General features: G+C 43.3%; 2 protein-coding genes across 3 annotated transcripts; both read right to left on the reverse strand.

Moving 5' to 3' along the window:
• Positions 1-1,793: 1,793 nt before the first annotated feature.
• LOC137880504 (cytosolic 5'-nucleotidase 1A-like) lies at positions 1,794-9,046 on the reverse strand. 2 transcript variants are annotated; one of them, XM_068721909.1, is made up of 7 exons: positions 8,931-9,046; positions 8,436-8,776; positions 7,244-7,411; positions 6,899-7,028; positions 4,734-4,856; positions 4,441-4,625; positions 1,794-3,744 (listed from the first exon to the last, which is right to left on the reverse strand). In XM_068721909.1, the coding sequence occupies exons 2-7, from the start codon at positions 8,556-8,558 to the stop codon at positions 3,373-3,375; spliced, it is 1,101 nt and encodes a 366-aa protein (XP_068578010.1). In that variant the 5' UTR covers positions 8,559-8,776; positions 8,931-9,046; the 3' UTR covers positions 1,794-3,372. The 2 variants fall into 2 exon arrangements, with proteins under 2 accessions (XP_068578010.1, XP_068578009.1); XM_068721908.1 differs by having other exon boundaries at positions 8,436-9,046.
• A 10,413-nt stretch (positions 9,047-19,459) lies between these two features.
• On the reverse strand, positions 19,460-23,007 carry LOC137880496 (protein L-Myc-1b-like). Its single transcript, XM_068721900.1, has 3 exons — positions 22,766-23,007; positions 21,627-22,247; positions 19,460-20,905 (listed from the first exon to the last, which is right to left on the reverse strand). Exons 2-3 carry the CDS (start codon positions 22,159-22,161, stop codon positions 20,286-20,288), a joined length of 1,155 nt encoding a protein of 384 aa, XP_068578001.1. The 5' UTR covers positions 22,162-22,247; positions 22,766-23,007; the 3' UTR covers positions 19,460-20,285.
• Between the last annotated feature and the right edge of the window lie 64 nt (positions 23,008-23,071).

Here is a 23,071-nt window from a genome sequence, read left to right on the forward strand (position 1 = left end):
CGGCCGTGGCAGTTGCGGTAACAGCAAGGTTGTCAGCCAACTGTCCCCAATCTGTTGGAGATAGGTTAAATGAAGAGTTTAATCCAAATGTATGATGACTATAGTACAGTTTAAGTTTAAAGTATCCCTTTTTTTGACATGCTATACTATGACAGTTTTCGACATGCTATACTATGACTGTTTTCGACATGCTATATTATGACTGTTTTTTCACTTTTTTCGACATGCTATACTATGACTGTTTTCGACATGCTATACTATGATTGTTTTCGCCATGCTATACTATGACTGTTTTTTCCTTTTTTCGACATGCTATACTATGACTGTTTTTTCACTTTTTTCGACATGCTATACTATGACTTTTTTTACACTTTTTTCGACATGCTATACTATGACTGTTTTCGACATGCTAAACTATGACTGTTTTCGACATGCTATACTAAGACTTTTTTAATTTTTTTGACATGCTATTCTATCACTGTTTTTGACATGCTATACTATGACTGTTTTTTCCATTTTTCGACATGCTATACTGTGACTGTTTTTCCCTTTTTTCGACATGCTATACTATCACTGTTTTTCCCTTTTTTCGACATGCTACACTATGACTGTTTTTTCCATTTTTCGACATTCTATACTATGACTGTTTTCGACATACTACATTACGACTTGTTTCAACATACTCTACTATGACTTCTTTCAACATACTACACTATGACTTTTTAAACTTTTTTGACATGATATATTATGATTTTTTTTACTTTTTACGACATCCTACACTATGATTTTTTTCAACATAGTATACTATGACTTTTTTCAACATACTATACTATGACTTTTTCAACATACTATACTACGACTATTTCAAAATACTACACTATGACTTGTTTCAACATACTACACTATCACTTGTTTCAACATACTACACTATGACTTGTTTCAACATACTACACTATGACTTGTTTCAACATACTACACTATGACTTGTTTCAACATACAACACTATGACTTGTTTCAACATGCTATACTATGACTTGTTTCAACATGCTATACTAGGATTTTTTCAACATAAGTTATAGTATGTCTTTTTTATGACATTTTTCGACCTCCTGTACTATAGTATGTTGAAACAAGTCATAGTATAGTGGGTCGAAAAAAGTTATAAAAAAAGTCTTAGTCTAATGTAACGAAAAAATAATAAAATGTCATTATATACCATCTTGAAAAAGTCACAAAAAAGTCATAATATAGTATGTTGAAAAAAGTTTTAAAAATAAATAATTTAGTATAGCATGTCCAAAAAAGAAATAATAAAAAAGTCTGTATATTTTGTCAAAATAAAGTGATGGTATAGCATGACAAAATAGATTTGTCATAGATTAGTATTCTCTGTATTCTCATATTTTAATTTCTGAGAAACTGAAACTTGTGATCAACAATAAGGAAAATTAGAAACATTAGTTTTTACCGAGAGTGCTTCTACAATCAGCATACATTCATTTTAATGGTATATATGATTATTTCATTTTTGGATACTTGAACAGGTAAGAAAGTTAAATGACCAAATAGTCTTCATTAGACGTTGAACAGGTTGCAATGAGCTGTTTGGTGTCTGTCTTCCCCTGCTGTCAGGAAGAATTAATTTAGCCACCATCAACTCATATCTTCGCTCTTGATTTTTCTTCTATTTCTTGACTGTGAGAGTAAGAGATTGAAACTTATTTCACCTCAGCAACAAAATGAATAATAAACACTTTTTAGTGTTGAAGATTAAAGGAAACGGAGCCTTTTGAATTTAGTCATTTTTACTTGAAACAGAAAAACTGGATTGCATAACAGTCCACAATACTCATTTAGCCCAGACTTTCCCAGATTCCACATCTGAGCAAGTGAGTTCTTACAGTGTCACCAGTACCAGTAACAACACACCTAAATGACAAAATGAGACAGACAGGCAGGCAACAACCAGTTAGACACAGAACCTTCGGCACTTTAGGGACAAGTAGCAGAAATGCAAATTGCACATGATGCATGTTAATAAATGCTATATATATATTACATATATATATATATATATATATATATATATAATTTTATTTTGTATATATATATATATATATATATGTAAATATGTTAAAACATAATTGTCTTCAAGAAGGAATATTAAATAAATAGGAGGTAAATATTCAAATACCAAGTTGTAATGTTCAAATACATTCATATACATTGATCAAACAACCACATGTACAACAACATGCATGATTGATGGAAAACATCCAGCAATAGTGAGGAAAAAGGCACCGGTTTGAAAAACTCTTAAACACACAGACAAGCAGTAAAGTGATACAATTATGAATCCAAATCGAGATTCTGCATAAAACGATTGATTGCATATCTTCAGCCTAATCAAGTTGGCACAGGATGCAATATCTCTACGTATATCAAAAATAGCCTTCAGTCACTTGATGTTTCTTCACTAACCTGGCATCTAAACAAATAGTTTTTAGAATTTCTAGATTTTTTTTATATGCCTAATATTTGCTTCTGCTTGATTTTAAATATGCTCTACGTTGATTGGCTTTTTTTGTCTTTCTATATGATGTTTACAGAGATGGTAAAAAATATAGAAATACAGAAAATAATACAGGAGGTTGCTGGTATGTAAGGTAAATGTCCTAGTACTGATGACAATTTTTGAATACAAACAGCATTGAGTGCTACTACTTCTAATAAGGCGATCTTCATAAAGGTTTATAAGTTTAACTAATGACTTTATTAATGGATAAAGAATAATTTGGTAGGACAGTTACAGGCTAAGCTAAGAACAAATCTGGGGTTGACTGGTGTTTATCCTCTCTATTTAGTTAAAATGCAGTAATTAATGTTAGTAAATCATTAAGAAGTAGTTCATTTTGGTCTAGATCCTTTGTTGCCTTTTCCACAAGGAACATGATCATATGGCCCAATCAGTGAAATACATTTCACAAAATAGCAACCCAAACATTGTTCTTATTAAGCCATTAGATACAACTTATAAACATGGTTTATTATAACCCTTACTAGAAAGTTGTAACTCTTTATCAACCGGTAATGTAATAACCAACAGATAAAAACAACCCCCAGAAATGTCATTAACTGCTAATGAAATAATTGATTCATGTTGTCATGTCACACTCCCTGCATGACATCCCATTGCTTAGTCCCATGATTAATATACAAGTCATATTGCATCAGCTGGGTTTCATTACATTCCCTATCCCTTTCCAGGACTGTTTTCCATGGTTTTAAACACAGTTATAACATCCTTAGTTGCTAAGGGCCCAAATTAAATGATCCTCTTGTCTCCTGTGCCTTTGAACATTGATGTCCAGGCTACTTGCCTGACAAAGAAGTCTCTTTGTCATTCATTTCTCTCTTGGTAACTCTCTGAGCTATCCCATAGGGCACGTGGCACGCTACTGTCCCCATCTCTGCTGCCCCCTCAACATGAAACATCTGGTCATCAAAGAAAATGTGCGGCCGGATCTTCTCAAGCATGGGGCCCTTTGGTGCCCCTGCCAGAAAGAGAGCCTCATCAATCTCCAGACCCCATGAGCGCAGAGTTTTTAGGGCTCTGGTACCAGAGCTGGCTGCGCTGCGAGCTGTCACCAAGTAGGTCCGGATGGGGCAGTCCATGCGCTGACCTTTGCCATAAAATTTCTTCTGTAGCTTTCCTAAAGCCTCCAGGAAACCTTTCAACGGTCCCTGCAGAAAGTAGAAGGTATAGAGTAAGCACACAGCCTCCATTTTGTAGTTTCTACATTTACATGTGGCTCATTACACAGTCAAATCTGCGCAATTGTTAGATTCTGGGCCAAAAGGCAAAGTCCATAACACACTGTGCTCTGTATGCAGAGTTTGCCAGCTGCTTTATAGTAACTTGGGACTTACTTTCATTGTATTGGCTGTCATTCATATTGGTATAATAACATTGTTATTACCAAGTTGGTTCCTGAGATCTGGAAATGTGGTGACATCATTAACAGAAGTCAGACGGGGCAAGAAATAAGCTGTCGGGCCTGTTTAAAACAAAATTTGTTTGAATAAGAAAAAGCAAATGATAAAATTAGGAACAAAGTTTAAAGACCAAATGCCTTGTTCATCTTTGACCTCATGTACTTACTCATGCACAATGTTTTCCTGATGAATTTGGGATTGTTGCCGACTTTTCAGGTGCGCTCACTTTGAGTTTTCCTTCTAGTTGAGGTTCTTTTGATAATCTGATCATCTGACTGCTTGTTTCTTGCTCTGTTGGATTTTTGGGTACAATGCTGCACTCCTAGCATTGTTTTCTTTGTCCTGTTTGTCTTTCCCTGTCTGTTCAAGGGTGAATGCATTGCATGCACTACATGTTCAATAGAAGTGTTATACTGATAATCTGTCACTATGTGTATACTGTACATGGTCCAGAGGCTTGTTCTCGTGTGCCTTCTCGTGCTCAAAGAACTTGTCCAGTCCATGGGCCTTGTAAATGCGCTCAGACTCGTCAGAAAAGAGGACGGCGTCACCATCAAAGGCGACACGCAGCTGACTGTCCGACACTTCCGCCATCTTCTCTGGGGTGAACATAGTGGCTGCTGCTATTCCTAAATGTATTGTGGAGAAAAGCATGTGTGTAATTTATTGCATTGCACGTAGCAGAGACACTAACTTTTGCCTTTTTAGTGTAGTATCACAGCTTCTAAGTAATATACCTTCTTCCAGAGCTTCCCGGACCTTGACTGGATCAGCTGACAGGTAAAGGTTAGTGTGGTAGGCCTTCAAGTAGCCTATGGGACTGTTCCCCCCTGTCATACAGAAGCGCTCAATGAACAACTCTGCAGAGAGGAAGAATTAAGAGATCAGTGAACAGCTGATGGGCATAAAACTGAAGATTCAGAGTCGACTGATCACAATGGTGCGAAAGAATCTGGGACATGAATACCTATTACATTTATAGCTGATTATTGTCAACGTCAAATACTGATTGCTGGTGGTGTGTGGGAGTCTGTCACACTTCAAAAAAGGACAATGATCCACACTTAAATTCCTTTTGTTAATGTATTATTTGTGGGCATTCCTTGGAACTCAGTTAATTGTAAGTAACCGTCTTTTCAAACCCTCTGTCTTGCGGTGAGCTGTGCGGTAACGAAACGCTGAGCTCCTCTACTGCAGCAGAATGTGTGGCAGCAACCCTACACATTTACCAGACATTAACTAATGAACTTCTTTCTTTTAACTACGAATGTCCATATCATACATTCCTCAATGTTCATACTCACTCAGAAACTCTTTAGCGAAAGTGTTTCCCAAACGCACTCACTCAGCACCACGGACAGCGGCCCGAGCCTCAAATTTATCAACGCTAATTTAACAGCTTGTGCTGGACTAAGCGACACAATGTTATCACAGACACAGATTACAGTAGGTGCGCATTCACCAACATACGAGTGGTAACAATTACGTTGCTATAGATTTAAATTCATGATCACGCTCCAGAAACAAAGACAAATCTGTATCACCCATTAGAAGTTTATTCTACGGGCCCTGCGCTCAGCAAAGTCATTAACAACATGAAGACTGGTGAAAGAGTGAATGAGAAAGCCCGCCTACTAAAGCGGCAAATAAATCACCTTCCTACATGGCTCCTGACAGCTTCTGGACCGCTGTGCAGCTGCACCAGTTGCACTGTTGGTATGTACTTTATCCTATCCAGTATTAAAAGTGCATTTGAATCTCTTAAAAGGAGATGGGGATAAACAATCATTCTTGTCACCTACCTTAACTAAAAGGTAGCACAATGTGTACTAACTGCTACTGATGTGGAGCTCCCTAGCAAGTCGGATGTCAGTCTGGTTTGGACCCTTTTAGGTAGTGTCGTCTTGTCTTTCGATTAAACTGACTATGTTTACATGCACCAAATATTCCTGTTTTTGGGCTTTATTCCGAAAAAGGCAACAGTCATACTAAGGCAAAAATGTATATTCTACTAATATTCCCATGTACATGCAGCAGTGCATATTCCGATTAAAAAAACAGTGGTGGTGTGTTCAACCGTGCAAACACAGCCTCCCTCTTTCATTCCTTCAACCACATTCTTGAAAAGGTCTGCATTTGCAATATGTGTGCGATATGTATGTGAATATAAACTGGATGATGTTTAAAAGTAGGTGTGTTTCTTCTTCTGACTAGAAAGTCCAAAGAATGCTCCTAAAATCTGAACATTATCAGAGGTAAAGATTATAAAACCTAATTCAGAATATCTTTGGACAGAGCCAAGCTAGTTGTTTCTCTCTGTGCTAAGATAACCGTATGCTGGCTCCAGGTTCATATTTAATGTACAGACATGAGTGGTATCCATTTTCTCATCGTACTCATGGAAAAGAAAAGCAAATAAGCATTTCAAAATGTTGAACTCCTGCTTAAAGTCTGTCATTTCATGGATGTCCTGTGAAAACCACAGATATGTCAGCCCTGTATTCAGTTCTATGAAGGCACTTTAGCTTGAAAAGTATAAAAACACACATAAGACCTCTTGATCCTTTAGTTAATTAAAAATACCCAAATATTGATGACACATATTTTTCACTGGACATCAACGAGATAGTTCTTAATATATGGATTTTGCAGATTCTCTGCAGCCCTTTTCGAGAAGGTCAGACTGTCCACAGCTGAATTAAAGTGTGGCACCCCAAATGGTACAATTTTAATTTCATGTGGATTCTCTCATTTCTCTACAAGCACAACATCATGACACCAACTAGTTTACATGAATTGTTCACATTGTGGCTGTAAAGAGCCGAGGATGGATGAGGCTATACGCTGGACAGAGTCTGTTTCACGAGTACGTTTTTATCGCTCATGTGCATGAGTAACTCACGGTGATGATTGATGGTATTGATGAGTCTCAGGCCGACGTATGCGTGGTTGTTGGTCATGAGCACAACATCAAAGAGCTCCTCGCTCTCGGGGTAAAGCTCCCTCAGTCGCGTGTTCACAGCCTCCAGAGCCTGGCAACGCAACAAAACACACAAATACGAGCTGTAAAGAAAAAAGATCATGCCATATCACAGCAGCGGGGATGGATTTGAGTATGAGTGGGTTGGTGTTTTATGCTTATTACTCATTCACCGCCTCCAGAGACACGACCTAACACATAACACTGACACCAAGGAATCCCTCTGCATCGGGTTCGTTACAGAGTACATGTGTTTGCTTCTCTGACCTTCACGAAGGAGAAGGCAGGTCCGGGGCTGAAGGGCTGCGTTTCATGCTCCACCTGATACTTGATGTAGTCCTCCAAGCCTTGCTGCTCGTAGATTTGCTGCTCCTTCTCCATGTTGAAGAGGACTCGTGCAGACACGCCGATGGTGATGGCATTCTCCGGCTTGGGCTGGAGGATAAGAGTTAAAGAACATTTCATTTATATTCAGATTTGACTTGTTCTTCACAAACACAGATGCTTTATTTAAATAACAGCGTTTGTTATCCAACCAGGTTCAGAGTTGTAACTTTTCTGCCTGTCACTCCTCTGCCTATTCATAGTCTGAGCGGTAACATAAGAATATTGGAAACAGTTCTCGGTAATGAGGAATTATTTAATAAAGGCTTTATTAAACAGTGGGGTAAACTGAGTGAGCTGATGTGACAGAATAGAGGCGACAGTGTGATATGAAATACTTTCCTCTGGACGACTCTGATAGTGCAGGCCCACATACCAGGCTGGCTGACACATGTTAACTCTTTGGAGGCTGGGACGACAACACAAAATATAGCACACTGTGTATATAATAGTGCTTGAAGTGCTTACTTTCTACAGCTTGAAGAGTATTAAACCAAAAGTTAATGTCACATTTTGACCAAACTAACAACTAAGACAACTCCATGCGTCCTGCAAGTTCCTGATAGTTGTAGTAGTTGTGTCTGTTTCTGTATTTTCTCTGGGGAAGAAATCCAAACGAGTCGATAGCCTTTTACGGAGAACCGTGCACCTGATCTGAAACAAGAGCCCTGTGTGCTTTGCTCAGTTTCCAGCAGACACAATGAAGCTGATCCACTTTATCCTGTTTCACCCAACTACATTTCCACCTAACTTTCTTTCACTGAGGCTTCGAATGCAGCACTCGCTCGTAAACCTGGTATTAACCCTCCTAGACATTGATAAAGTTGAGAGGCCAGATCAGTCATGGCCACTGTGAAATAAGCAGCCTTGAAGTAGTGAAGTGTGTCTTGGCAGTAAGAGCAACATAATTCCTCTCCAAAAAGTGATGACAACAAGTTGAATTTGACTTCACAGTTCACATCTGATATGTGCATCGAGCGTCCTCTTTGCTGTCACCAACTCTGATACTTTAGGAATGGAAACTCATAGAAACTGCTCCTGTAAGTGGATGCTGCACTAGGAAGGCTGTACTCACTGGTTTAGGTTTTCTGGTGGGGGTGGAGGGCTTCAACACCGTCCTTGCGTCTTCCCATTGGGCTCGGTTGCCGCTGCTGGTCAAGTCCTGTCCACTGACGGTCAGAGAGTTGTTTAGACTCATCTTACCGCTTGGGCTCACCACTCTCCTGTCTCCCTCAGATCCACACTGAGTTACAGTGTTTACCCTGATAGCTCCCTTATCTAGTCTCTCTCTTTGGCAGGAGTTCCCATCAAAGTCCTTACTCACGCTTGCATATTCACAATTTGAATTCCGTCCTGGTGCACTCAGGAGATGAGATCACTCCGACTGCAGCCCGCAGAGGCTTGGACAAAATGCTCCTAAAGAAGGAAGGAAGAGAAAGAGTGAGATGTCGCTGAATAAAAGAGAGGTGGGCAGAGACTAATGTTCCCTCTTATCTCTAGCATCATACGCATTGTATTCCTTGTTCAGCCCTTCTGTGCTTGGCTTTTTCTGCATTCTCCCGGTACTCACACACACGGATGACTTCAAGCCATGATGCATCCTCCCCCTTTTTAACACTTTCAGTGTTTCATCTCCTGGAGCAGCAGCAGAGCATGTGATTTAGTGTATGTGACAACTGGTTGATGCACCCTGTTGGACAAATCAGGCCGGCATGTCAGAACGCTGCTGTGTCATGATGCTTGTAATGCATTCACGCTTCAGTTCTCCTCAGAGAGAGTTGGAGTTGGGTATCCTGGAACATAGAAGCAAAGCTGTTTTCTCATACAATGCATCAATAGATCATTTAAAGTGAAGGTGTTTTTTTTATTATTTTATAATGTTGCATTGTATCCCATGTGCTCTAAACTCCCAATAGCACTCTACTGTTTCATATTCCTGCTCAGCAGTGTGGGAAATGGAGTCCATCCTGGGTCATTTGCTTCTCCCTTGTGCATCAAATGATTTATTTATTTATTCTCGCCCCTTCCCATATAAAACACTGCAGGATCCTTTCCATTGATCGAATGACGGAGCAGCAGTCCCAGTTGCCAGGCAACGGCCAGGGAGTCAGACTGGGTGGGACGTCCACATCTTGGATCTGATTGGCTGCGGGGACACCAGACTGTATATATAGCCCTCCAGATATGGCAGTAATCAGAAACAGACCGGTGATGCAGGACACAAAGATGAAAGTCTAGGTTTGTCTTTGAAGAGCATAAACGTAGAATAAATGATGTTAGATTTTATGAGAACAAAAAAGCAATTTACCAACTACAGAAGATACTGAACAGACATTCATGCAGGGAGTCAAGGAACAAACGATTAATTAAGACCTGATGGGCACATACAGCCATTCTCTCTACCCGAAAAAAAAGCTATAAAATGCTGCTTTGCTGACACCATTAGTGACCAACAGTTTTAAAAAGGTGTTTTTTCACTACTTTTCAGTGTAGATATAGGGTTGCTTCCTGTACTTTCCAGGTATTCATCAAGAATGAATCAAATTAAAAACCAGCGGGGGTCCATTACACCTATCTGTCCAATAATTCTAGAGGCAACACGCATGAAACTGACTGCAATCGCAATTATGCCCAGGTCACCATCAGGATAATGTGTTTGGGACCACACACTCTCCTCCGGGCTCTCCAGAGACCAGACTCAAAGAGCTTTTATCGATTGACAGAGGACAGCTGAGGGATCGTGTGTCTTCGATTGTGTGGAACCTGAGGATCTACAATCTCTTTGCTCTATTAAGTATTTGTATTATAATCATACATGCTTGACATCATTAGGAATTGACAATGCACACTGTCTCAACACTTCTTTGCGTAACAATGAGCACAGAACAACCCTGTGATCTATAGATGGAACACTATATCCCAGTTGAGTCTCTCAGTAGTGTGGCGGTACTGAAAGCTAAAGCAGTCATTTGTTGCATTACATGATCACAGCCACCAGAGCGTAGTAGAGGATAAAGCTCTCAGCCCTGCAGCGTGGTCCTGAATACTTCACTGCTTCATTCATTGCGCTGGGCGTTGCAGACAAAGAGGACGTGAAAGAGATACTCCGAGTACGAGAGAGGAAGTTGATCTGAAAACAAGAGTGTCTTGAAATGCTTTAAATTTGGGATTGTTGCTGCGTAGTGACTATACACCTCTCTGGAGTGTGTATGTGGTAATGCATATTCATTATTATTGGCTAAAACATATTGTTTTACTTGAGTAAACCTTATATTTTCAAAGAAAGACTAACATTCCGTTTTATTAAGGACAGGTTAGTGTAGTTTGACAAAATAAAGCTTCACATAGTGTAGAAATACCACATTTCATGTCTATAAAGAGCCTATGAAACAGCAAAAAAAACAAACTTACACGAATAACATGATTTTAAACTGTTTCATTGAGGAATAAAAAACATCACATTCTGCTGCATATGTGGAACATCCATTATAGATTTACAATTGCTGTGGCAAAACCGTGAGCCCTATTGCTCCCTGCCTTTGTGTCTCTGCTAGTCGGGGGCTCTGAGGGGGTTAACAGGACATGGAGACAGTTGGGCCGCACCCACTGAGCTGATTTGAATAAAGCCGGCATTTGGCGCGAGGCTCAGTGGAGCCAGCCTTTCTTCATACCGGCTGTAACACCACCCCCATGCACCCTGGAGTGGCGGGAAATGCTGGCGAGAAAGAAGGTAGCGAGAGAGAGGGGGGGACGGATACTGCACTGGCCGGTTTTACACACCTTCTCTGTACCTGCAGTCGCCGGGTTACCCTGGATGCATGTCAGACACAAACAAAATGTACCTTGAGGGGGGAAAAAAAGGACAGTGAGAAAGAAAAGCGGAAGAAAAAGAAACACGCCTCCCTCTCGGTTTTGGCGCGAGACAGATAAAGAGATACTGCTCTCTCTCTCTCTCTCTCTCTCTCTCTCTCTCTCTCTCAGTGGTAGGCTGTGGGTGGAGACAAAAGCAGGCATGATTGGAGTGGGCCAGAACAAAGAGGGCAACAGACCCCCCCCCCCACACACACACACACACACACACACACACACAACACACACCACCTCATATCAGCCCCCACCCCTAACACACAGCCCGAGGGCTTGAGGCAAGGCAGATGACTATTATAACCTTAATCAGTCCTTCAAAGCAACCACTCAGGCATGTTTGCCACCACCAGATTCTTTGTTCTAACTGGGGTTCTACTTAGTTTTGGCTTGAACCCTTTCCATGTATGAAGCTCACAGCCGCACACACGGACGATTTTACCAGACACAAGTAGAGGCCCTTTTCTTGCCGAGTTAAAAGCTGGCGATCATCCACCACCACGGTATAGAGGACCCATATGAAGGTCATTTGTTGAAGCCGCATGCCAGGCCTCTAACAGCAGCCACACCGCACTTCAAGTGACATCATTGGATTTGTTCTTATTGGCTTTCAGTGAGGCAGCCGTCTAGATTCACCCCGACCCCCCCCCCCCCAGATCTGTAGTGTAAGTAAGTGGGTGGCAGCTGACTAAGCACCACCATCTTTTTGTCTGGCAAAATTCACCCATCAGAGAGCAAAAAGAGCAGAGCAGCGGTTCTTCTCACTTCCTGCCTCCAATGGGCTCAACACAAAAACAGGAAGTCTGTGCTGCCTGTGTGTTTCCTAGGCCTTATAACAGAGCCCCCCCCACACACACACACACACACACACAGCAGGCCTATAGTGGGGAAGAGGAAAGCAGGGCACTGATTATTACATAAGCTCCACAGTGGTGGTCACTCAGGCCCTGACTACAACAGCAGTCACATTCAGACGCAGGCTGAAAAGAAGGAATTGTAACCATGCAAGACGAACAGAGGCGTCTATGCACTATACATTCACCATCAGATAAGAGACAATCTGATAACTCACTGCATGTGTGTGTGTGTGGGGGAATCTGCATTTTAGCATTCAAATGTATATTCATTTAAATGTACTCTATATAGTCTCACACTGCAGCAATTGGTCAATAAATTGGCTTCTGGTGGGGGTGGGAGGAGGATGCCTCACTGAGGGGGAGACAAAGAGCACCAGCACTAAAGTGAAGATCTAGAGGGGGGTTGCAGTCGTGGTGGGGCCACTATGAGGTCTGCAGGGGGTTAAAGGGGACTTGGGGGAGGGGTTAAGCCCCTCTCTGAGTAGCTTGGGGGGGGGCAGAAGGAGGTGGGGGTTGGTGGTGATGGCACTCAATGGAGCTAAATTCAAAAGATGCAGTAAGTGTCTCAACTTCAACTGAAGCAACCTTATACCGCAGAGCTAAACAATGGAACATCTGCTGGCCGACAACGCCGTGAGAGCAGCAGTGGCTCTGATTTAAACTGCTACTCTGTGGATAAAACCCCCCCAACAGTCGCAACAGGTTTCAACATATTTCTGAGATCGTAGATATTTGGTATCAGCTCAATGCCTTTGGTAATCTGACTAAATTGCTCTCCACTTTATTTTGAAAGCATAAGATCGTTTTTAAATAAGGGAAGGAGACTGTATTCAAAAGCAGTTTGGGGAACATGTCAGATTCTACATCAAATGGTGCATCTACTTGTATCCCAGTTTTACAGGTTATGTGTTGGCACATTTACACATCATATCTTGGTTTCAGAGAACCGGATCGGCCCTTCTCACTGTTTTGAGAAACCTACAAGCTGGGGTAACAAGATGCAGTGGCACATAAACATCTTATCCATGTAATCGCTGTGTGCCGTGTGTGCTGTGGCATCTTTAACCTGAGTTGCAGAGATAAGACAAAACAATTTGACCATAAACAATGCAATCTACATGCTGAAAGAAACGTGCCACAGTGCAACAAACTGTAAACAGAACATTGACATAGTATCATTATCGTTATAAATTTAATGAAGCCCGATTAATGTTAGGTATAAATAGTGTTAATATACTCATACAAACACTATAACAGTCAAACATACACCTAAAGGACGATAATGGAAATAAGCTCTTGAGCTTTATTGTGTTTTATCCTTTTGAAAAAATTCAATTCAATATGGCCAATGTGTAAGCTAACCCTTTATTTTATTTACTCAACAAACAGACATGGAGAAACATTATAATTCATTTGGGGTTGTGTTTGTGTCCACCTGAAGAATGTAAGTCAAATATTTATTCTCATTTTAGCTCTGTTCTGGTATTCACCAGCTCCTGACTGAAATATTTGGCTGTTTAGTTGTGTAACGCGCCACTGTGTTCACCAGTTACTTGATACCGGTGTCTGTCTGCAGTCTGGTGCTGGGCAAGTAGGTTTTAGAGATTTTTTAGCTCAAAACAGCTGCCTTCTATGCCTGGAAATGATGTTGATGAAAGCGGGTAGAGTGAACCAAAAACAATGAGCTAAAAGATGCTAACATACGCCGCAGAGCGGAGGAGAAGTGCAGAGTTGGTTGCTGGTGGGTTATTCTCTGGAGGGTTTGTCACTGAAAACGACCCTTTTCACATAACACACAGTCATCTGATCAATTATTTAGCTCAAAATATGGTTTAGAGCAGCTTTAAGAATACTTGTTTTCTTGTTTTCATTGCTGGTGACATAATGAAGAAGCCAAACTAAATGGAGAGCTGGAGCAAGTCCAGAAAACCAAAAAACCCAAGGGGCTTTGTCCTCACCTGCCAAGGCTACTCAGACAGTATAGAAATAACAAACAATGGCACAACGACATGTCAGCACAAGAGTCAGGCGATCAGATCAGAAATATGGACAATCAATCATGTATTTAGACATGTAAATGGTTTCACATCATATCCCCAATATGAACAATAATAACGATAATATTGACCAGAGCCAACACCAAGGTACTCATTGGGAACATAATGCCAGCTTTAGTGACTCACTCACAAGCCATGTCACCCTCACCCATTCAGTGTTGTGTATGTGTTAGAAGGGGTGGTGGTGAGTGGGGTTGCCTGGGTGAGGGCAGCACAGCTGTCACTGTTGAGGCCCTTTTCCCCCCTTCTCTCCTTGTGCTTATCCATTAACCAGCGCCATGGTTACATCACCACAGCTAATGCTCCCTCTTATGTCTCCAGTGGCCAAAGACCCTATAGAAACAGATTACTCGTGTTTGTGTCTACAAACTCTTACACATAACTTGTGAGGCTTTTTTTCTTCTTCTAGTCTCCCATCCTAATTGCCTACTTTAGTAACATTGACCCATTTGCGGTGTTGGCTATGCGTTTGTTTGTTTACCCATCAACTGTTGGACTGTCCATCCGCAGCGTGATTGTGTCATAAGTCCAGGTCAGAGAGTTTAGCGCGAGCCACTGACAGCTCACGCAGTGTGATGGTTTGAAGACCTTTTGATGGGTTCATTATAATCAGAGCTGTGGTGTGTCTGGGCCCAGATGGCAGCAGTGTTTACACTAACGGGATTAGGATTAGCTCCAGATTAGACAGGCGAGTTGAAAGGCCTGCTCCGCTGACACGATATGGCCGCCTAGCCCCACGCTCACCCTGATGAATTTGTCTCAGATGCTACTCACCCACAGCAGACAAGATAGCAGTCGGCTGAGGGGGGGGGGGGGGGGGGGGGGGGGGGGGGGGTAAGGAAGGTAGGAACTACTAGGGAAAAAAACAAAACATGTGGCCACACAACAGGTGCTGCACAGGAGCTCCCAACACTTTGAGTGATTATTTGGCTTTTAAGGGGGTTTCATTTGTTGTTCTGGCTGAGGTTTAAAGCAAAACACTGGTTTGACACCAGTCAGCTGTTGCCAGATGTATCCACAGAGAGAGGAACATATACAGCATGTTCCAACTGAATCATCACTGTTATGTAACTTAGGCCTTAGGATGGGGAGGGTGAGCAACAGAGAGAGAGAGAGGAACTGAGCACAGAAGACTGACCTAGATCAGTAAATGGTGGAGATAAGTACCTGTGTTGGGGGGGCAGGAACCAGCAGACTGGGTCTGAGGGGGATTGTCAGGGAACAAGGGGTGTAGCGAGAAAGATAGGGACGCAAGAAGACAGCAGGAAGGGGAGATAAACAGGAAAACAGGGAGTCAAAGAATGTGATTTCTTGTGATGGCTCATAGCCTCATTGGGATCAGACGGACAGTAGCCGCCACAGCCTCGGCTGAGTCCCAGTGACACAACCAGGCTGGAATGTGGGTCAGTAGGCAGAGAGCTGGAGGACTAAGACCAGGGAAAGTTCCCTGCAATCAGTCGTGTGTGTGAGCACTCACACAAGCATGGTGCATCTGACTGTCTGCGTCTCTTCCCGCTTGTGTTTCCCCCATCTTCCTTGACCGTCAGCCACTTGAAAAATAGAATAAGGGGAAGGGTGTGTGTTGAGTGTTGAGTAAGAAAAAGGGATGACAGTGATTCCGCTTCTCCTCTCTCCAGCCGACTACGATTCCCATGGAGCATTCAACCGTCCCAAATCTCTGAACCAAGCCTCGTAATGGAAGATGATTCAATTCAACTGCAGATCATTCTCACACAGAAGACCATAAGGTTATCCAAACACAAACCTGTATCTCCTCCTCTATAAGCCTACATATTCAGCCACATGTAGGTCAAAGATAAGCAGCCAGTTCAACCATGCTCTTAGAATCACAAACCAGTGCAGTTTGCTCATGGTTCGTTTCCTCCTCTGCCCCACTGTGTAAACACACAGTGTATACATGCTATACAAACCAGGCCAGTCAGAACACAACCAGTTTAACATGGTGGAAATGTTGCTCAATGTGCCTGTGTGTCTGTGTGTTTTTGCAGAGGTAAGAGATTCATCAGACTGACAGCCATGGGGTTTTAAAAGTTGCGAAAGTTTATCCTCCCACGTTCCAGGAACACAGATGCAGTTCATATGTTGCTCAATTAGAAGCTTTTACAGTTATTTGTAGTTATCACACTACTTTTTCAGACTCACACTCGTTCGACCTAGACGGTGGTTTAGGAGCAAGACATGCTGGTGCTACGAGTATAACTGGTAGTGTTTCTTGTCAGGGAGACCTGCTAAAGATAAGACATGCTCGTGTGCTTTTCTGCCAATGTTTACAAGGCTGAGCCATTGTTCTGAGGTGATGCAATTGTATGCCAAAGGTTACACATGCAGAAAACATACTAAATACACATAGGGATAGGGTGAAATGTGTTGGTAACCACACACATGCTCTAAAAGAAAATTAAAGATTAATGAGATTGCTTTTTACGTATGACAAATGTGTGTATATATGTGTGTGTGTGTGTGTGTGTGTGTGTGTGTGTGTGTGTGTGTGTGTGTGTGTGTGTGAGGAGGATGTATAAATCAGAGAGAGGCTGCTCTCCATCTAGCCAAATCATCAATTCTCCACAGTCCCACCCTGATTGCACACATCACACACTTCTGTCTGACCACCAGTAAAGCTGTCACATTCTGCCTTGTACCCTGGGAATATGTAGACCTCTATGACACAGCCGTGAACGGATCTCCTCTTACATCCGCCTGATATTTAATAGAGGGGGCAGCAACAGGTTGCAGCTGTTTGGGACTAAAAGGCTCATTTTACGGCGGAAAACAAATGTCGCCTGCAGATGTGAGAGAATAAAACACATGTGCTCAAAGAGGACACAGTCACAGTTTGAGCATGTGTGTGAAAGTGGTCACATGCGCACTTCAGAAGTCACGGCTCAGTGTGGGCGTCGCATGAATTTGAGAGCAGAAAGTCTGGTCTGGCAAGTTAACCGTCAAAGCAGAGTAGAACAGAGATGAGCAGGGAAAAAAAGAGATCCTCTTACCTCATTATTTCCTTCAGGGAAAACCCATTTTTTTTCAAACATATTAGCGTCATAATCACTGAGTGCTTATGTCGCTGTCAATTTAGCACTCATGCAGCTGCTGTTTCGGAGCTCCTATCAATGTGGGGTTTTTCATCTTTAAACTCCTTCAGTTGAGATAATCTATCTTTAAAAAACAACACTGGATTAACTGTTGAATGTTTTTTTTTTTTTTTTTTTTAATAAATACTTCTTGCATGTTGATGTTGGATAGCTGCATTGCCCAGAAATGAACCATTAACTGCGCTAACAGCACATCTCTTGGAGAAATGCTTTGAACCTTGACTGTTATTAAATTAATAATTGAGCTCTTGTGTTGCATCACTTCAGATGAATTACGTGCTCAGAAGGTAACAGGAAACGAATCAAACAGTTTGCTCCGATCTGATCCAAGACCTGATATCTGATTTCTGCTTTCACTTCCTGATGCAGTCTAAACCGTTTGCTGTGACTAGACCTCATCACCCTTTCACTCAGTTTGCATTACCGTATATGTTGGTTGACTCAGTTTATCGAGGAAATAGGAGTACTTCACTTCAAGGCACTAAGTTTTGCACAAGTATTAGTTATTTCTTAATTAAATGTCAAAGCAAAGAGTTTCAATTGTCTATTGGTGGGGTCATTTAACTCCCTCAACTGAGCCTCCTGAGACAAAATGCTGATTTTGTAAAGGAAATATTCAACCGTGCCAGAAAATAGTGCCCTCAGGGCTGAAAATGGGACCCAGAGAATGAACACAGGCAGGTGGAACACCCAGCTCTTCCTGCGGTAACAAAGGCCAGTGAGGTGTGAGACGGTTGGAGTTCAGGGTGTGCCTGGCTCGTCTGTCAGGCTGTACTTGAATGAAATGGTTGCTTTGAGTCTAATATACGGACGACTGCCAGTCAAACCTGAGTCACCCAGGCTTGCAGAGACTCGTCTGAGAGGTCATCGATGGGGCAGCAGCATCTCACAGCAACATTGGTCATAGCATGAAACGTTGCCTTTTTTTCAGTCCAATAAAGTTTTGTTAACTGAAAACCAGTGTGGGTATGCTCTCCATTAATAACTCCATTGATTACCCGCACCCCTCATAACTATATGGCAGGAGGTACCCACAACTATCTGTCTGAAAATCATATATGCCAGTGTTAGAATCCTAGCCACCGCAGGGTTAGGAATCCTACAGGAACTATGAACTGAAAATATGTCGTCAGATTAGAGTCTCAGGTTACTGTTTAACACGGAACATCTGCTGCTGAACACAACTGTTCATCTATCAAAAATCAAGGAAAAAAACCCTCAAGAAATCTGTCTTTACCACAGCCCTCAGCTTACACAAGTAGCTCTCTGGGGCAACAACAACTGCGGGAATCTGACCGGCCCACAACACCCCCCACCCCCTAATTATATGAACCACAAAGCAATAGAGTAAGGCCAAAGCGTAGTAAAAGGCTTGTCGCATAACGAATGCAAGCCTTATGAAAGTGGACAAGAGGTGAATGTCATCCAATGACGAAATTGGAAAGAGTTTCACCTTTTCCATTTAACGGCCACTTGCAACGAAGCAGTGCTGCTCTCCGCCTGCGTATACCTGTGTGAAGAACTGCATCAGATCCAGGTAGCAGTCAGCCCAAACCACCAGGGACCGTTCTAAAGATATACCCGATTGTACCCGCGTGTGAGCGTAACCTAGTTCAGTGCACATCAGTTGGCCGGCGTGCAGCAGCCACTGCAGAGGGGAGGGGAGGATCCACTCCCCACACACACACACACACACACACACACACACACACACACACACACACACACACACTCTTCAAGGGCAAGTCTCAAGGACAGGCCGGGTTTCACCTCCTGTGGACCAGCAGCTGGTGCACAAGACGCGCTGGTTCACGCAACAGATACGGGCAAAGTGACACAGTGGGGAGGAAATCCTGCAGGTTACTTTCTTGTATGAACCGCCTTCATTTACAGCTGATTTGTAGATTTTTCTGGAGAGGCACAACTACAGCAGCATGTGGTGGATCTTACCTACGCTAAGTGAGGCCTGATAAATCAAAAATTTGTTACTTCCGCCTCAAACATTTAAATCAAGGGTTCACTCTGGTGCGTCGTTTCTTTTGGGTTGCCATGGACACTAAAAACCAACGCCGTGGTAGCACAGAGCAAATTTTTGACGGCACGGTCAAGATGTTATTTTGATATTAATGTTAACAGAGGAATACGGCAACTTGTGTCTTTGTGCATGTCATTGCGTAATAAAAACAAGACTACAGATTTGTATGCAAATATGGTATAAAAATTTAATGGCGCCATCAATGTTAGCATGCTTTCAAAAAAACAAAAACCAAAGTCAAAACAAAATTCAGGAGAAGCATTGAAATCACAAAGTGACGTGTGAATATAAAGTACAGCAGTGCTACTTATTTTTTCACCCATTTTTCTTACTTTCTTAACAAAATAGAGGTTCCTCGATGCCTGGCGGCACGTCATAAAGAAGAGCAAAGCTCGTTGACAACTTTTAGTCTCGTCTCCTTCCCCAGGAGTGATAAGCTATTATTTACAGAACAATTTGTACATCAAACACACTGACTCATTCACTCATATGTACACAGAATGGCATTCACACAACACGCATCCTGAAGGCTACAGATCACACTTACAAACTATGAACAAAGTTCTTCTTTCCCCATCACAGCATACCAAGATATATCTTAGTCATAGCTAGAAAATCAATTCCATTACCCCTGTTCATAACTAAAATACTGTCCAAAGAAAAACAACACACACACACACACACACACACACACACACACACACACACACACACACACACACACACACACACACACACACACACACACACACACACACACACACACACACACACACACACACACACACACACACACACGCTGCTCCTCTGCCCCGTATCAGGTTCATTGGCCAGCACAGTCAATTCATAGCAAGCCCACAGCAATATGAATGTATTCCAAAAACAGAAGTCACGGCTATTTACATGAGGCTGTTGTTATATAAAAAAAACTGTAGCTTTCCAAAAGTGACATAAACTTGAGAGAAAAGTTCCTGAATGTGAATAACGGGGCAGTTTATTTCAAGAGCGCTTCAGCTCAGCTAATCTGCGGAGGAGCTGCTGCTGTCGGCTCTTGAGGCGTTTCTTCTCTTGGAGCTGCCGTTTCTCCCTGGTGTGCAGGTCAGACAGGTACTCCGTCGCGTGGGTCAGGATGGCCACCTTCGGAGTCTTGGCCGACTCCAGGCCGGGGATCTGATCGCGCAGGGCAAGGAAACGGGACCGGAGATCGTTCCTCCTCTTACGCTCAAGGAAGTTGTGGTTCCGCCTGCGGTCAGTGTCCTCTGCGTCTGAGTTTAGGGGACTCTCGGTGGGGGAGCCAGGCTGGGAGACACTAGCCGAAGAGCCCAGCCGCTGACTGGACGACGTGCAGGTACGCTTGCTTGGAGGCTCTTCTGCGTAGTCCTCCTCCTCCTCTTCCTCCTCCTCGTCGTCTTCATCATCGTCGTCATCCTCAGGGTCACTGTCTGGGGAGCGGGCGGCGTAGTTGTGCTGCTGCCGATGGACGGACATGTGGAAGCGTTTGGGGCAGGGGTCAGCCCGGACCGTGATGGTCACCGGTTTTCTGGCGTTCACCAGCCGCACCCGGTTCTGCTTGCTCTCCACGGTGACAACATCAATTTCCTCTTCATCATCATCATCATCTGTGATCACATATGAACAACTCATCAACACACATAGAAAAACGGTTTTAAACAGCACAATGTTTCTATGCCACTCTTTACTAAATATGTCAAGGGAAGAATCAAAATGACTATAAAAAGGAACAGCAAAGCGTGCAAATCCCCACTCCTCCATCTGAGGAGGGCAGAGTAGGAGCTGATGTGTTAACAGCAGTGGTCATTCGTGCCAAAGCTCGCAGGGAATTCAGGCTTTTGTCTTTGAACACTGAGCATTCATCAACAATTTAAATGAGGAGATCTGCTGGGGGGGGGGGGGGGGGGCACTCCCTGATTTGGGAAGTGTGAATGAGTTACTCTCACGGTCTGTCGCTGTGAGAGTGTAGTAGCAATAAATCATCAGGTCTAGGTCACCCCGCCCCTCTACCGCACTCTGATTGTAATGCACAGCCAGATGAAGATATTGAGAGGTGGCAATTCAAGGCAAAGTGACGGGGGCGCGGTTTTTAAAAAATATTGCTTGGGTAATCTGCGCAAAACATGTGGCGCATTATCAAAGTGTGAGAGTAAAAAAAACAAAATGCAGCTTGTGTGTGACTGACTGTTATACTTTATGACCTCTCTGCACCACAGACCACAGTTATGCAACAGCAGCCCGGCGTCCCAAACTACGCATTGTTAGAGGGCAATATAATCCTGAGGCAGGAGCAGGGTGGGGCAATTTAGAGCATGACTGCTTCCTTACCAGAGGAATCAGAGCGGGACTCGGAGCCAGACGACGCCGGCTTCCTGCAGCCGCTTGTCGGGAAGGTGAGAACAGCCGCGGGGTCGACGCAGTCTGTCGCCGGGCCGCCGGGAGAGACGCACTGCGCTTTGCTGCTCGGTCTCACGGAGATCTGGGCCACCGGGGGGACGACGGCCTGTGCCGCAGCAGACACTCTCGCATTGACCGTCTCCAGCTGCTTACTGGCAGAGAAACTACTCCACATGCAGTCCTGGATGATGATGGAGCTGAGGTTGCCGAACAGCTTCCCCTTATCGGGGATGAACTGGCCCTCGCACTCCTCGTCCTGTCCCAGGACTTTGGACAGCCAGCTGAGCTTGTCTCCCGGCGAGAAGTGAAGCGCACCGGCGCTCAGAGTCCGAGTGGGAGACATGGGAGGGGTGGGCAGCAACTCGAACTTTTTCCATATGTCCTCGCTCGGTGCGGTCGACTTGTAAAAATCCTCCTCTCTGTCGAAGTCGTCGAAAAAATAGTGCTGGTAGCAGTCGAACTCCATGCTCACAGTTAATCAAATCCTCGAGAGTTTATTCCCAGAAATGATCAAATGACACCAGCTGCCTCTGAGAAACGTCCTGCACAACCCTGAGGGGGGAACAGCACAGTGGTTAGCAATGATCTTTTTAAAGTAGTTCCCAGTATGATCACATTTCAAGTATCCTTCTAATGGGCCATTAGGATATCACGTCCCTTTAAAAGCATGCCTTCTACAAACGGGACCACGTAAATAATTGATTGCATCTTGCGGATGCTCTCTGTGAAGGGGTGGACTCAAACTGTCCAGGACCACAAGGTTATTATATCATCTATATAATAATACAAGCGTCAACTATGATTCAGTGCAAGCATATTTATTTTTAAAAGTAGGCTACGCGAGGTATCTAGTCCACAGACTTACAGGACTATCCTGCGTAAAAGTAACGCGCGTGGCTGCGTTTCCTGAAACGCAGGCAGCGCTTTGTTCCACAGAACGGTCATGTGAACCGGCGAAGAGGAAAAGTAGACTGCTTCGCGGTCACCGCGTGGGTTAGCGCTCACAGGCGGCCCTTCTCTTCCCTCATTGGAAACTTTCAAACGGCAGACACTAGAATAAAACTACTCACCGGCTCTCCGCAAACAAACAAAAAAATCCCACGCGCTAAAAAATTCAGGGCATTTGGAAATCACTCGGCAGCCAAAGAGCAACGAGTTCACGTGGATCAGACGGATACAAGCTGACCCGAATTGTTGTTGGATACAACGGCGCGCTGTTTGGACGCAGTCTTTTACTTTTATAGCAGTTTAAAGGGGAAAACCGGGGGCTCGAACAACAGGCGCAGGGTCCGCCCCACAATGTGTTACAGAAAGCCACACAGTGCGTTTTTTCGCGCCAGTGAGATATCCTGTTATAAGGAGCTAAAAGAGTGCAG

This window comes from Cebidichthys violaceus, unplaced genomic scaffold, assembly GCF_023349555.1.
Source record: "Cebidichthys violaceus isolate CVI_PGR_0920_01 unplaced genomic scaffold, fCebVio1.0.p SCAF_28, whole genome shotgun sequence".
NCBI classification, from domain to species: Eukaryota; Metazoa; Chordata; class Actinopteri; order Perciformes; family Stichaeidae; genus Cebidichthys; species Cebidichthys violaceus.

What these genes read in the sequence shown, in the direction of transcription:
- LOC137880504 (XM_068721909.1), bottom strand. Translation starts at nt 8,558, where the DNA reads ATGAGTCTAAACAACTCTCTGACCGTCAGTGGACAGGACTTGACCAGC. An exon ending in CAATACCATCAATCATCACC is followed by an intron (nt 4,857 to 6,898) that starts GTGAGTTACTCA and finishes TCCTCTCTGCAG; the next exon opens with AGTTGTTCATTGAGCGCTTC. An exon ending in AGAACAAGCCTCTGGACCAT is followed by an intron (nt 3,745 to 4,440) that starts GTACAGTATACA and finishes TACTTTCTGCAG; the next exon opens with GGACCGTTGAAAGGTTTCCT.
- LOC137880496 (XM_068721900.1), bottom strand. Translation starts at nt 22,161, where the DNA reads ATGGAGTTCGACTGCTACCAGCACTATTTTTTCGACGACTTCGACAGA. An exon ending in GTCCCGCTCTGATTCCTCTG is followed by an intron (nt 20,906 to 21,626) that starts GTAAGGAAGCAG and finishes ATGTGATCACAG; the next exon opens with ATGATGATGATGATGAAGAG.